A 15,000-nucleotide genomic window follows, 5' to 3' on the forward strand; every position below is an offset into this window, starting at 1 on the left:
TGTGGTGGATAAAAAGGCAACCTTACCTTTCTCACGATTCTTATGAATTTGATGTCTTAAAATCATAGATTTAACCTTGGCTTTGAGCCTGCAATCATTAGAAGCCAGCAACCCTTGGGCCTGTACGAGTGGCACACAGTCGTTTTAGCTCGTAATCAAAGAAAAGGAAATCTCATCATTGACGGCCAACCTCCTGCAACTGGGCTTTCTAAGGGAAGTAGTACGGGACTGAATTTGAATCAGGCTCTTTATGTAGGTGGAGTTCCTGACTTCTCTGCAATAAGCACCCTGGCAGGTTTTAATTCGGGGTTTATCGGCTGTTTGAGTTATTTGGCTGTCAATGGGAAAGTGACAAACCTCGGTAAGATTATGATTGTTTTATTTGAAGGACATTTTAAAAGTGTTGTAAACTTCCCCCGCATAAATTTTGTGTTAACGTTCATTGAATAACATGCAAAGGCAAAAAAGGTACGCAAGCAAAGGCACGAAAGCTTCTCCTTGATAGAAAACTCACAAGTAGCTATGAGAAGCCGTGGGTTGTTTTACATATATGCTCCTTTTGCGACCCCATATGTATTAATGTTTACTTTGACTTTCTCATATTTTGTTGCTTTCTTTGAAACTAAGACAATTCGCCCCACGGACAAATAGCCCCCACTTTCTGGACGATTAGCCCCCAATCTGAAAACATTAATAATCGCACAGGAAAGGTAGATTTTAACTTCTAACCAATAATCATACAGATAAGGTCGCAAACAATAGTCCTTCTCTGCTCTAACCAACTGAGCTATGAAGCCACTGACGTTGAGAGCTGGTCATTTGTGGGTTCTCATGTTCCCGTGAGGAATGAATCAACGATGAAATGATATATGAAATGGGTCATATATGAACTGCAGATATGAAATCAAGTGAAGCTATGATCCTCGCAGTTATGAACGCAATTTCCGCAATTGCAAAAATTGCGTTCATAACTGTGAGGATCATAGCTTCACTTGATAACTTATAATTATAGGTCTTAACGATACCGATTATACTAAGTATGATATAAACCCGGGGTATCCTTTTCTATGATTACAAATGGCTGTACTTAACTTAATTGCACTAAACTTACTTGATTTAATATTTTACCGAAGTTACGATTCCAAAAAGACTAATTTTGACTTAGTGTTAACGATTCTTATATTAACTTTAACTCGGTTAACTAAATGGTGAGAACAGATTTTGACCAAATGTACGGCGAAGGTGCTTCTTTCATAGTCCTTCGAGTGGCGTCTCTCGTTTTAAGTAATGGTCCGGCTAAGAAGCAGGCAGAAAAACAATAGCCCGCGGCAATAGCGTCGGTTAGTTAAAATGTGCCAACATTTTTAATCAAATTAAGTTCGGCTGTTCCCATTGGTGTAAGCAGCTAAAAGCGCGAAATTTGAATTTCAATGAAAAATGTAATCGACTTGCCGTCTAAAAAATTAGATTCTGTTTCGTAGAACAAATCATTATGCCTTCAAAAACTATGTTTGTAAATATCGTCAAGATTCTATGCGCCATTTGCCGATTGGCGAATGGCGCATAGAACAATGCCCAAATTTGGCCGAGAGACAGAGATCAAGGGCATGGGGAAGAAGAAATCCAAAAAAGGCTTTTTTTTCATTTTTTTCTCATCTTTTTTCGACATTTTCCGATATTAGCCAATCAGATGCCTCGATTGGAGTGAAATTAAAAATTAATATTTCGCAGCTTCTAAGTACTTTTGCCGCTGGGCTGCCTGCTTCTTAGCCGGACCATTACTTAATCAACCAATAAGATGACAAGAATTTTCGATCCGTTTCGCGTCGCTTGGTTAATTGAACAATTAGAGCTAAGCCGTATGCAAATTTGAGAATCAAAAGGTATCAACTGTGGTGCAATTGCTAAAAACACTTATACGGTTAAAATTGCCAACCAAGATGAAGTTTCGGGACGTTGGATATTAAAAACCAGTTTTTCATAAGGATTGGATTAAAAGGCTTTAATTAATTCACTACTTGCACAATCCCATAATACACCTCTATTAGCCCCCAAAACGTTTGCAGAACCATTGTTTGCAATTTCTCCTGGGACATGAGACTATTTGTCCGTGGGGCGAATTGTCCGGATACCGGGAATATAGACCACAGACTGTATGTGAAAATTCAGCACCCATGATACAACTCATTGAGTGCGGTAAATCCTCTTGTTTTGGCAGGAGATCCCCTAAATCGCGTGGGCGTAGAAGACTGTGAAGTATGCCAAACCAGACCTTGTAAAAACAGTGGCACCTGCGCAGAGGTCAGTAGAGATTGGGGTTTCGTGTGTAGTTGCAAGCCTGGCTACTCGGGAAAGACATGTCACTTCTCTGGTCAGCGGTGTTCTCCTGGAATTTGCAACGGAGGACGTTGTAAGAATATCGGGACTGACGGGTTCAGATGCGTCTGTCCTGCTGGTTTCTCTGGGGAAAGATGTGAGCAAGGTTTGTGTCATCTGTAAACTGGTATCTTTGGCGAGCCGTGAAACGGCATGTACCAGAAACTTTTTATAGAAAATGGACAGACAATTTTCCACTCTAGAATACTAATAGTAAGCGTCAATGTAATGTCATTGTAATTTAATTAATCATTAATTAATTATTAATTAATTATTATTGTGAATACATATAATTAACTGATAATTAATGCTAACAACAGCAAATGCGCAGCTGTTTTAGCTACTTCCTATATGTTTTTACTTGTGTTGTAATTGTTGTATTTGTGACGAAATAAAGGAAAAAAAAAAAAAAAAAAAAAGAAACTACCAGAGGAAAATTATAAAGAAATAATAAACGTAAGCCACGGGAAATACAATCGTTAAGATATTTTTACAACGCAACACGAAGGTTTGAAATAGTGCGATAATATAATTCCCGTAATGATTGCGTCCACCGAATTAGGTGCAACAGTTTATAGCGGAGCTCCGCGCGCCGAAGACGCGAGCGCGGAGCACCGTGAGTAAGAAACTATGGTAACCCCTCTGTGTGAGAAAATTCGGTTTTGTTCATCGCACGACCGTACGACTGTGCGGCCGCCCGTACGTCCACCCCTCCATGTATGCCAATGTGAAAGTCTGTGGTGCAACCCGTATTTTTTGTCGGCAACATCTTTGATATTGGACATCCATATTGTGGTTAATTGACAGCTGTCAAAACAAGGTATACGCTGGCCAGTATCACGTGACCATATCGTGGGCTCAAGTTTAAAGCTAATCGATTTCAGCTTTTTTTAAATGACCGCTGACCAGGTACTGGTTTTTCAATTAGATCGCAGGCTCAAGCCATTGGTAAAACAATGCCTAGGCTAGATGACCGGAAATCTGAACACTTCAAGGCGTTGTTAAGTAACAAAAACACGTCAGCTCTAGCTAATCACGTAATCTCAACTGGTCAAAACTTAAAATGGGACCACTTTGAAATTCTAGCCGCTGGGAGGTCCGACCGACATTGTACCATAAAAGAAACTTTTTATTCGTGATCTTCAGCCATCCTTAAATGACCACGTTAGCAGCGAAAAGTTGTATCTTTATGAATAAGTTTTACATGTGTGTTAGGTATTTGCATTTATACGGTATATATCCCCTAAGACTTTTGTTTTCATTGTTTCTTGTATATCTTTGTTTATCTTTTTATTGTTAAGTCCTTTTGTTACTATCAATTTTACTTCATTTATAAGCTACTCAAATTACTGTTATATATTTCAAGAATTTTAGCTAACGGTTACTTCTGAAGATATGTGTTGAGACATATGAAACGTTAAGTTATGCGCTTGTTTAGCCTCATGTTTGCCACCGTAGTTTGCGTTCTATTTCTAATAAAACCAGGTTAACTTATTGTAAGAATGAACAACACGGAAGCTCCGTTTTTAGGCTTGGCTAAATCTTTATATTACTCCGTCATAGTATTGGTGAGGATTGCAGCTTATCCTTTCTTCTCAGTGCTTTTTTGTCTCATTCCTAGGCATTCCTATCGATACACCTATGTTCGAGGGAAAGTCGTTTATGTCCTTCCCTGGAATCGAAGGTGCTGCTCGTCAACTGAAATTGTCTATGATGTTTATGATCCTAAAATCACAAAAAAACATGCTTCTGCTTTACAATGGTCAGAAATCCTACCCTGCTCGCGGAGACTTCATTTCACTCGCCATCAATGACGGAATAGTGGAGTTTAGGTTTGACATGGGAAGTGGTCCTGGTATTGTGCGCGCCGCGAGAAAGTTATCATTGGGGATTTGGCACACCGTCAGGATAGAAAGACAACTGGATGAGGCGGTCATGAAATTTGACAACGATTCTTCTGTCAAGGCGAACTCTAGGTGTTGTTCAGTTGGACTGAATCTGGGCCTAGACTTGTTCATCGGTGGCGTAGATAATTTTACTACAATCGACACCGATAAAATTGGCGTCAGCACTGGTCTGTTTGGCTGCATTTCGAGTGTTTCCGTAGATGGAAGGGAAATAAACTTGCTCAAGTCAAACCTTAATCAGCGTGGTATCAAGCAATGTACAGAATGCTTGTTACCTTGTGAGATCAATCCGTGCCTGAACAATGCAACATGTATCACAGTTGGTAAGACCGGGTTTGTCTGTTCATGTGCACCTGGTTATACTGGAGAAAAGTGTGAAGTTAAACTGGTTGTACCAGGGGGTAACCAAACCTGTTTTCACGGTGGAGTAACGTCGACGTCTCAAGAAAGGATATGTAGCTGCCCCATTGGCTATGGTGGCAAACGTTGTGAGATTTGTAAGTATGTGGTGAATCTGTTGTCGGTAAAATCCGGGCTCAGATTGAATCCGCTTTTACTTAGGTTGAATTGGTGATTCTCATTTTACCTAGGTTGAATATGCACTCTACCTAGTTTAAAGCAGCTATCAACCCACTAAAAAGGATTGAAAACACCTATACCTTCCCTCAAGCTCTGTCTTACGCATCTCAACACATCTTCTCAATGTTTCGTATCATCTTATCGGCTTCTGTATTCATACACGTATTCATGCAGCCTCGACATTACAACACAGCAACGGGATAAGGAACTGTACTATGAACTTACCGGTACTCGAACTCGGACCCTCCAGATTTATGGATACACTACATGTGTACGACGAGCGTGCTCAACCTAACAAACTTCTTTTCATTATTTACTTTTCTATGATAAAAAGTCAATTAATATCCATGTGTAATAACCAAAACTTATACTAACCTGGCCATAAGTTTTCTCTAGGCTTAATTATTTTTATTTAATTAAGTTTCTTCAATCATCTGAGTGCGTATTCAATCCAGGCAAAATGAGGATCACCAATTTAACCTGAGACTGGATTTAACCGGCAACATATCCATCTGGGGCCAGTTGTTCGAATCCTGGTTAGTGCTAACCGTTGGTGAAAAGGTATCAAAACCTATAGGTTTCATGGCATTTAACGCTGGTTAGCGCTAACCATACTTCGAGCAACCCAGGCCAGGGAGGAGCAGGGGAGCAGGGCTGGCGCAGTGGTGAGAGCACTCGCGTTCCACAAATGTGGCCCAGGATCGATTCTCGGATTCTACACCATACGTGGGTTGAGTTTGTTGGTTCTCTACTCTGCTCCCAGAGGTTTTTCCCCGGCTACTCCGGTTTTCCCCTCTCCTCAAAAACCAATATTTGCAGGCGTAGCTCAGTTGGCTACTGCTCGGCTTTCGGAGCAAGGGGTCCGCAGTTCCATCCTCGGTTACTTCAACGTCTGTGTCCACTTTCCTCTAATCCGTGTAGCTATAGCCTTAAATATCCGTGAAAAGGAGCACTGACAGAGGGAGGGAGGGGGGTAAAAGGCGCACCTTCGGCTTCCATTGATACTAGTTTCGTAACTGAAGGAACTACCGACGTTAAATAAATTGACTTTACTTTACTTTGCTTGTAATCAGCGTCTTTTAATATACGTAAGTCATTTTTTACATGGCTTGGTTTCCAGTTTTCTCTCAGGGATCGAATTGAATATTCCGCACTCATTGTAAACTGTCTTGCAGTAGGAGAGAGAGAGTAAAGTTAAATAAAAAGCTTAAGTTAAAAATAATGAACATACCCTCTCCTAACTCATTCCACGCGAACCAAGTTCCTTTCATGAATTTTCTTTCACAACCAGGTCCAATTCAGTTTTATTTAACAGTCGCACCCCTATGGTCTCTCACGGTGTGTGTTTTCTAAGTGAATAGCCCGTGTTTGCAGGGAGGAGAACTTTTAACCCACAAAGAGGGATCTTTTTGCGTTAGAAACTATGTGATCCTACAAGGACCTGAGAATCAAAATTGGAGATCCAGAGCATGCAAAGCTGGGAACACAGACCAAATCTTAGTTCAGGAGGCTTTCACACAACGTCAGGAATGTACTATGCTTTAAATTTAAAGTACAGTCTAGTGAGTGTGTTAACTCGATAATATTTTATTTAATGACGAGCTAATCAACTAACTTAATAATAAACTAGATAAAAAAATAAACAAATGAATAAATTAACGATTGCTTCATTTAAACGATGTATCTTTATAGCTCTTAATGTTGGCGACAGTGTCTCATTCAGCGGTGATGGTTTTTTAGAGTTCCCAGCATCTGCCATTCGTGGGCCAAGGTACGTTACACCATAAGATTTTCCTCCCGTGAGGCTTTCACTTCAGTTTCTAAACTTGACAATTAAATGTCACGAGAACTTTCACAAAGCTTAAATTCTAGCTCCTAATATTAACAATGCGTCCTTTGTTTGCTTATAGAGTTTCGAAACCGGACTATGTGTCGTTAGAAATAAAGACTGAAGCTCGAGTTGGGGTAATCCTATGGCAAGGAAAGGTAAGAGTAGTCATATAACTACTGCGTTTCTTTTTTCAGTTTTCATACTTTTCCTAGCAAGTTACGAGTGCAAGTTATGGCTATTGAAAAGTAAATACAGTGTATATGTTATTTGCCAGCTGGGAAGTCCGTATAGTGAAAAAGCAAGTTATAGTCGCGTATAGCGAAAAAGCTGCCTTCGGCCTGCGGCCTCGGGCAGCATTTTCAAGACCTCAATCACAGTTTTTCGCTCTACGGACCGACCCTTAGCTGGTAAAAGAACTTATTTATTTTTATTTATTTCTCTCTCTCTCCCTTCCTCTCTGAAATCACTTTTTTAATTGTTCACTCGCACCGCGTTGATAATAAATGCAGTATTAAAGCGACTTACAAACTGAACGTTTCTAAGTGAAATATTCTTATTTGAAGTAATATATCTGCAACGAGTGCGAGTGTTTCATCATAGGTTCTAAATACCGAGAAACTAAATGAAACCACGAGGCTGACGACGGGGTGCTTTTATTGTTTCAAGGTGTTTGGAACCTATGATGAAACATGAGGCACGAGTTCTTTTTTGATATGGCTTTTCAAACAACGTTGTGCATTTTTGAATTCTGCTTCCTTTGCTAATTGTGATGTAAACATTGTTGTTAACAATGGAAAATGAGTTATTAAGAACGCTGTTCTTTCGTCTAATTTCTTTTGTTTTGATTCTTTTGTCTTGATATCCTATGAGGAATTAGATGAAAACAACTTGTGGTTTGGATACGATATCCAAAACACGTGTGGTTTTCATCCAGGTTTGAAGTCAGGCCCGTGACGAATTTGTCCATTTTTGATAGGCTTTTCAGTTCATGAATTATTAATGTTATTGAGAATTATATTTCCAAACTTCTGGTCTAATAAAACGTAACTTCTGTATGTAAACGGATTCGGTGTCAAAAAAGGTCATCATACAAGCTCACGCAATCAAGGCTAGGATTCCGCCCGCCGTGAGCGGGCCGGATGATAAAATTCCGCCCGCTCCCGGAACCAATCAAATTCCAGGATTTGTTGAATTCCGCCCGCTCACGCACTGAGAAAAAAATAATTAGGCATACCGAATATCATGAAAATTCAATTTAGCACCGTTATTAAACGATACAGTTTACTCCTTATGACGAATGAAGACCTCATATTGTAGGGTTACTTTGGCACATTGTTGATATCGGCGTAAACACATAGAATATACTTTATGAAAAATACAAAGGATAGCCTACTTACTGATGTGCTAATCAAATATACAAGAAGGGCCTACTGATGATTTGTGTTCTCCGAACTATAGGAACCATGTTGGATTCCATTGACAGTTTTTTTTGTTTTAGAGACGCGATCACTTTGCAATCGGTCTAAGGGAAGGCTTTTTAGAGTTCAGGTCAGTTTTATTACGGATGAGACTTGGTTATTATACTTGCTGACATCGATTTCCAGTTCTTCGATTTGTAGTGATTTTTAAATTAAAATATTGTTGCGTAACTGGAGGGCTCACTTTTGGTCTGTCATTCCGGAATATTCCAGATTTGAGCTGGGATCAGGTCCAGCCGTTCTGCTATCTCAGGCACCAGTTAATGATGGTCAGTGGCACTCTGTCGAGGTCTACAGGTAAAACTAACTGAACTTTACTCAAAAAGCCTAGAACTTCGGTCAGTATATGGCAAAGGTAACCTCTTCAGGCGACCATTTGCTTGACTTTACTTATCCTATGTAATGATCTGTTATGAATTATGCAAACGTTGGACTCTATTTGAAGATACTTAGAAGTAAGCCAATTTCTTTCTTCCTATGTTAGAAGTTTTAGGGAGGGTTCTCTCAAAGTTGACAACAACAACAATGTGACTGGTACGTCAGCAAAAGCAAGTAAAGGGCTAAACCTCGACGATGATTCAAATATAATTATTGGTAAGAAAATTTATATTCAGGGTAATTTTTGTGGGTATTTTTAAGCTTACCCTAAATAGTTTGGAGAGACAGATACTATACCGTGACATTCATAAATATTATGGCGTTTTCAGACGGTTGATATGGAACCGATAAGCTGCTGGAGATTCTTTGAAAGCATGAGAGTTGCAAGGAGGTCCATTGTCAGAGATCAGCTGATAAGGTTTTTTCTTTCCTGAGAGATGCTGTTTCAGCTTGTGGACAACTTATGAGGCAGTCATACTGTCTAGCTGGTCAAAACGGTTAGGGTAGTAAAGCACCGTGATTAGGTAGTCACGTCGTCCAATCGCGAAAATGTCTATAAGGCACTCTTTTCCCTTAGGCTAGGACGCATTCATGAGGCTTTAGCTGATAAAAGGTTTTTGGATTCAGTTGGTGGGTGTGCTACGCATATTTCACATTTAGAAATGTACTGTGTGAGGAGCCCAACAAATTGACCTAATCCCAAGTGAGTGGGTTTAAAGCTCAGTTTAGAGCATTGCACCAGCATAGCTCCGCGACTCGGGCAATTTTGTGAAAACTTTGAAAATACGCGTGAAATTAATCCTTAAAGCGCGCTAGCCTATGCGATTACATATACAAATCATGAACGCCTTTCTGTTTTCACGCATACTATCTCTCGACAGGTGGAGGTTTCAATGTTGTCGATTTGACCTATGGCAAGTTCACCACAGGTTTTAATGGTTGTATCAGAAACGTTCATTTTAAGACGACAACAATCAACTTCCGGCGGGATGCAACACGTGGATGGAATGCCATGCAATGTGATGGCGAGATATCAGAGACATGAAACGTAGCGCTCCAAGATGCTGACTGTTTGGACAGTGGGGATAAGATCACTTAGGGCTTCTTCTCTGCAAAGAAAGCCATTTATTCAGTTTACAATAAGTAGTTGGTTGGATTCTGCCATTTGGATCGTGACAGAACGGTACACTGAATCGAGTTGCTTCGACCAGGACCTTCTTACAGCGAAACAAACAAAACTACCCTGAATTTGCCGTCTAACTATTTGGAGTAATTGGACAAAGCTACCTTGCTTTTTTTGTGCCTGAGCACCCTGCTCCAGTACGATTTCCGCTCGGCACTAATATTAGCACATCGTGCGAATGATAGAGGATTCAGGAAGCTTTTTTTAAAAATATTTAATAAGTTAGCCTGGTAGTTAAATTGTTAAACACTATTTTATACAGACTGCTCTTTCACTTCCCGGTCTCGTCATTTTCCCGTCAATTCCCGGTCTCGTCATTTTCCCAAACTGAGGGGCTAAATGAAATGGAATCAAGATGACCGGACGGGAGGAATCTCCCGAATGAGATTAACACAGTTATTTACCAGTCGCTTTCACAATATTCCCAGCAACAGGAAAAAATCCAACATAGGATGTAAATATAATTTAGTCATTCTTGACGTCGAACTCTATTGGCACTTATTAGTCAAACTGACAAATGTCTAATCTATATTTTTTTGTTTTGATTCGAGTGGTTGAGTGGCTTAGAACGATCAGCCAAAGTGGTGTCGTCAGTTTTGAAATAGAACATGACTCATCTTGGCTTAATTCAGCTTGTAAGTGAATTGTTTGTAATGATATAGTAGCCGGCCGAAACCGTTGATGCCTTATGCTCTACAGGATTTTCGACGGAAGTAGTACTTTTTCTGCTCAAACGCGATTAGAGATTCGCGGTACTGAAACGGTAACGATTGTTAAAGTAGAGACAGAAAATACTTGTTATAACAACGAACAAAGTGGGCAAGAATCGACATGCCAACAGTAATCGAAACTGACAGCGATAGCAAAGATACTTACAATTTAGACGGAGGTGCGAAGTACAAAATGAGATTGAATTTAAATTCTGACTAATGAAGTGAGACAAAAGTAAAAGTCATGCAGAAAGAAACTAGCAGACTGATGGTGAAGTGAATCGACAAAAAGCGTGAGCCTCAAGAAATTCTGTTCACAGAGTATAAAAGACAACAAGAGAATGTGGCATTAACATCTTACTCCCTGAAGAATTTGTCGTTCTATAGAAACTCTTACACTCCTAAGCTTTCAAAGAAAGGTAGAACACGGAGAGTTCCTTCCCAGTTCTTAAAAGGTAAGGCTCCTTAATTTGTGTGGGATAAAACCCTTCCGATGATGGGTCTTCTTTGGCAAGGATAAGAATGACAAGCTTCCTAAGTAACTGTCTGCAGGTACTAATAGGCAATTTTCACGATAGCGTCATTTGACTACAACTACCAGCATTCAGTTTGTTTTTCTTTTCTTATTTAAAGTTTGTATTCCCGTCACGGTCAAAATAACAATAGCTCTAATTCGCATGAGACAAGCAAAAGCTGTAGGATTCTGGTACTTTTAGTCAAATGGCGTCATCATGCTAATATCCTATAGAGCAACACGGACGATTTAAGGCTCCGAAAAGCCTCTGATGTGAGGTATGACTGCTGTGGTGGCAGGTGTGCTTTTAGGACTGGTATCGTTAGGGTAGATAATGTTTTAAGTGTTGCGTTTGATGAATTCTCTGCCGTAGTTGTTCTTTCTTAAAACAGTCTTATCAGTCACTATGGCCGTTTTCAAACCAACAACTACTAACCAATTTTCGTTTTATCTGTGTTTTCTATGATACCTGAAAGACACGTAGCCTGTTTCGCTTCTAAATTTTCTACGAATTTGTAACCTGACATAGAAACTAAATCAACCTTAATTTAGGCCAAGTCGTAATACAAAAACAGCTCTGATCTGACTCACGGATGAGTTACTACATAACATGGACAACGGAAAGCCATCGACCAAATCGATAATCAACTTCTGTTAGAAAAGGTATCTATCTATCATGCAAGTTCTTCTTCTGTCGCATGGTTCAAATCGTATCTGTATGAATGAAGGCAGATTTTAATATTAGGAAGAATTATGTCTGATCAACTTGATTTAATGTATAGAGTGCCTAAGGATCAATTAAAAAACCTGAAGACCGGTGCTGTTCCTCTCGCTTGTCAACGAACGACACCGCTCTCCATGTTCGCAGCATAACTTTGTACATTTCTGCACGAGGTGATACGGCCTTGTCTTCAAGATCATACTAGAAATCCATTTGATTACTAAATAACACAATATTAAAGGATTTAAAAGAAGTGAAGAGATGGGCTTTGGAAAATAAAATGCTAATAATATACACAAAACAACTGAGTTCTTTGCTGGTTACAGGAAGACGATTGGATCAAGAAATTAAAAAAAAAAAAGAAGTTTGATCAGATAGTACACTCAGACGTTGAACATGAAATTGGTGTGATCATTGACGAGTACCTATCACACACGGATGAATTCTGCCATGAATTTGTCGTTTACGCCTTATTAGCCCTTACTTAAAGAAGATTCAGAGAATCACCCTCTCTAATGAACAGTTTCTTTGGATGATCGGACCTCTTGGGGTTCACATTGACCTCATTTGTTACGCATTTAATGATGAAAACGCTTTCAGGCAATAAAAAAGATATATTTTCCTACATGTCTACTGTACATACGTATATGGAAGCAACACTCCTGGTAAGGCTTTGCCCCTTCAGAAAAGACCACAGATTTTTTCGTCTGGCAAGCTGCCTTTCTATCTTATTTTGATGTAGAAGGCTCGGCATGCATGTGGTTGCCACTTTTGAAAGTTTCAGCCCATTTTCTTTTGATCTCATCATATACTAACTATAATATTCGCTCTAGTCTTACTGTATAGTACGTTTGCCGACACATTATTTTGTGCATTAAGAGGATCTTTTTGTTATAGGATGCGTTTATTCCCTCTGCTGGTAAGTGAAAATAAAGGTAGTGTTGATCTATGACATTCAGACAAAGAACCGATTGCTTCATGATCATCACCGTACCATCTACCCCGCATCTACAAAAATATATAAAGTGAAACAGCGAACTGTGTAAGTTGCAAGATAAGCAGATATATAGAAAACAACGTTGCAACGTTAGTCGCAAGTCTGGAGATGTTGGCTCCAAGGTTTTTTCCGCGGCACGATAACATATAAAACAAGCAACAGCCGGAAATCGCAGGTCTATTTTAAATTGATCACAAAGGCTGGCATTGGTGATATGAAATTAAAGGAAGAACAGATTACAACCTTAAATTTCACTTCGTCGTTTTCTAAATCATAAAATAAATTTAATATGGAAAATTATTGAAATAAATATAAATAAAGAGGTTCTAACAGTTTCAATTTTTTAAATGATTCATTTGTTATTTTTGGCAAGACTATTGAATAAAAAAGCCTGTCGATGTCATCTTGATTGGAACCTTCCTGTCTAAGATTCACGTTTTATACAATCGCGGTTTTGATTTCTGTACTAGAAGAAATGGATTTACCACGGAATGTGTCAACTAAAGTTAAGCCCCTTCGGATGGTGTTGTTACTTAGATGGGGGACCACTGCGAAGTTCCCGCAACACCGAGAGCTATTTTTTTAAAGAAAATGTGACTTCCTTTTTTATTTTGTTTGGCCGTTGAAGGCTATTTTCTAATCTTCTTTCTACGTCTTTTTCTTATTCCTGTATGGATTTGATTTGTCGGTTTGATATAAAGCTTAATGTCATTGACGTAATCGATTTCCACTTAAAGCTCGTTCACGGAAGACCACTGCGTATTGTCTCCGCGGAAGCTTTTTGTTGTTCACGTTTTTATACTGTATTGGCAGGAGTGGCGTTGGAATCCCCAAACATGGGGTGTTGACTCACAATGGCAAAATAAATACTTTGGTTGAATTGATAAATGCTTGGCACAAAGCCCGATTGAACACACTGCTTCGATTCGCAAAATGTTTGGCACAATGGCCAATTAAACGCACTGGTTCGAGTCAAAATCTTTTGGAACGACTGAATAATCTGGTTCGCAAGAAACAGGTCGATTGGAGTATATGTTACGATGTGAGGTTTAATACTGTGTCAACAATCGCGGGCGGAAAGGATTCCACACTTAATTCTTGCTCACATCGTCATAACAGAACTTCGTGGCCGAGTTGCTTAGCGGGCTCAGCATGCCAAAAAGCTGGGATAAGAGTGGATGTTCTAATCGCCGTAAGGGAGTTTGGAAATACTGAAGGAAGTCAATATCCACGGGACATGCACATTCGTGACTACGATGAAGAAAAAGGAATGGGCCTGAATTGTTACCGTGGCTGCCTTTGGCATCCCACGGAATAACAGTAAGTAAAATGATACTGCAGTTTGTTGACTTAAAATCTCTCCGTTTTTAAGAAACAAAGGGAATTGTCGCACCCGAAAAAACCCCGAATAGTTTCGGGACTTCCGAGAAACAGGCGCCAGGACCTTGAAATTATTATTCATGCACCTTCACTATCAAAAGATTATCAGTCAAACGGAAAATGTTGTGAAAGAGATAACTTGTGCATGTAACTTCAGTTTTTAGTTGTTCATTAAAATTGTTGGTTATTGCTTGCAAGGCTTGTTTGTTTACTGCTGTCAGCTCAGAGGTGTTTGATCTGTTTGATCACTGTACTGTACACACTAATGACGATTAATTTCGTACTTTATGCAGAAGCATAATTATTTCCATAAACACTACACACTCTTCGTTTTTTTAAGGACGTTCGCGCTAATTGTTTGTGCGCAGGTAACGCGACTGTAATATGTCACGCATTACTTCGAGCATTAGTGAAGTTCATGTTTTAAAACCTTTGCAAAAACCGTGGACGATAAGTCTTGCACAGCGTTGGATCAGAGAAGATCGTGATCAGTCAAAATTGATTAAAAATATTTATGAAAGTCAAGTAGACTACTGCACGACTGATATTCGCGAGGTTTTATCAGTCGTGCACCAGTCTACTTGACTTTCATACAAATTTTTCAAGCATCAGTTAAAATACCATGGCGACAAAAACGCCGAGGAAAAAATTCCAGGCCGGCAAAAGAATGGCACATTTATTTCCGAATCATCATGAAACTTCAAAGAGAAGTGAGCGGGAGGATGGAAAAGCTCTGGAACAGGTAGCTGATCGAGTAGACTAGTGGCTGAAAGTTTGGAAAACTCGAGGACGAATCGTTGCGTAAATTTAATGTGGCTGTTTCCTTTTAATGTTTTTATTACCCTACGAACTTAAGTTCAAAGTGAATGCATGTTTTTAAAGTTCTTTTCCTTTACTTTCTTGAAAATTGAGCAGTATTTTCGTCCTCGTCCGCTTGAATAGTGCG

General features: G+C 39.5%; 1 protein-coding gene across 4 annotated transcripts in view; it reads left to right on the forward strand.

The window, feature by feature from the left end:
* Nucleotides 1–12,304, forward strand: part of LOC138052064 (basement membrane-specific heparan sulfate proteoglycan core protein-like) — a 109,306-nt gene extending 97,002 nt beyond the window's left edge. For 2 of the 4 annotated variants that reach the window (XR_011132986.1, XM_068898423.1), the window contains exons 39-47: nt 69–361; nt 2,219–2,482; nt 3,998–4,780; nt 6,555–6,633; nt 6,773–6,848; nt 8,192–8,241; nt 8,385–8,468; nt 8,656–8,765; nt 9,431–12,304. Coding sequence is in view for 3 of the 4 variants with exons in the window: in XM_068898423.1 (XP_068754524.1) it covers nt 69–361; nt 2,219–2,482; nt 3,998–4,780; nt 6,555–6,633; nt 6,773–6,848; nt 8,192–8,241; nt 8,385–8,468; nt 8,656–8,765; nt 9,431–9,594 (1,903 nt within the window). In the remaining variant the exon portion in view is untranslated. Of the gene's footprint in view, nt 1–68; nt 362–2,218; nt 2,483–3,997; nt 4,781–6,554; nt 6,634–6,772; nt 6,849–8,191; nt 8,242–8,384; nt 8,469–8,655; nt 8,766–9,430 lie in introns of those variants that run through there. The other 2 variants (XM_068898424.1, XM_068898425.1) reach the window with 2 other exon arrangements.
* Nucleotides 12,305–15,000: the final 2,696 nt, after the last annotated feature.

This window comes from Montipora capricornis, chromosome 6 (assembly GCF_036669925.1).
Source record: "Montipora capricornis isolate CH-2021 chromosome 6, ASM3666992v2, whole genome shotgun sequence".
NCBI lineage: Eukaryota > Metazoa > Cnidaria > Anthozoa > Scleractinia > Acroporidae > Montipora > Montipora capricornis.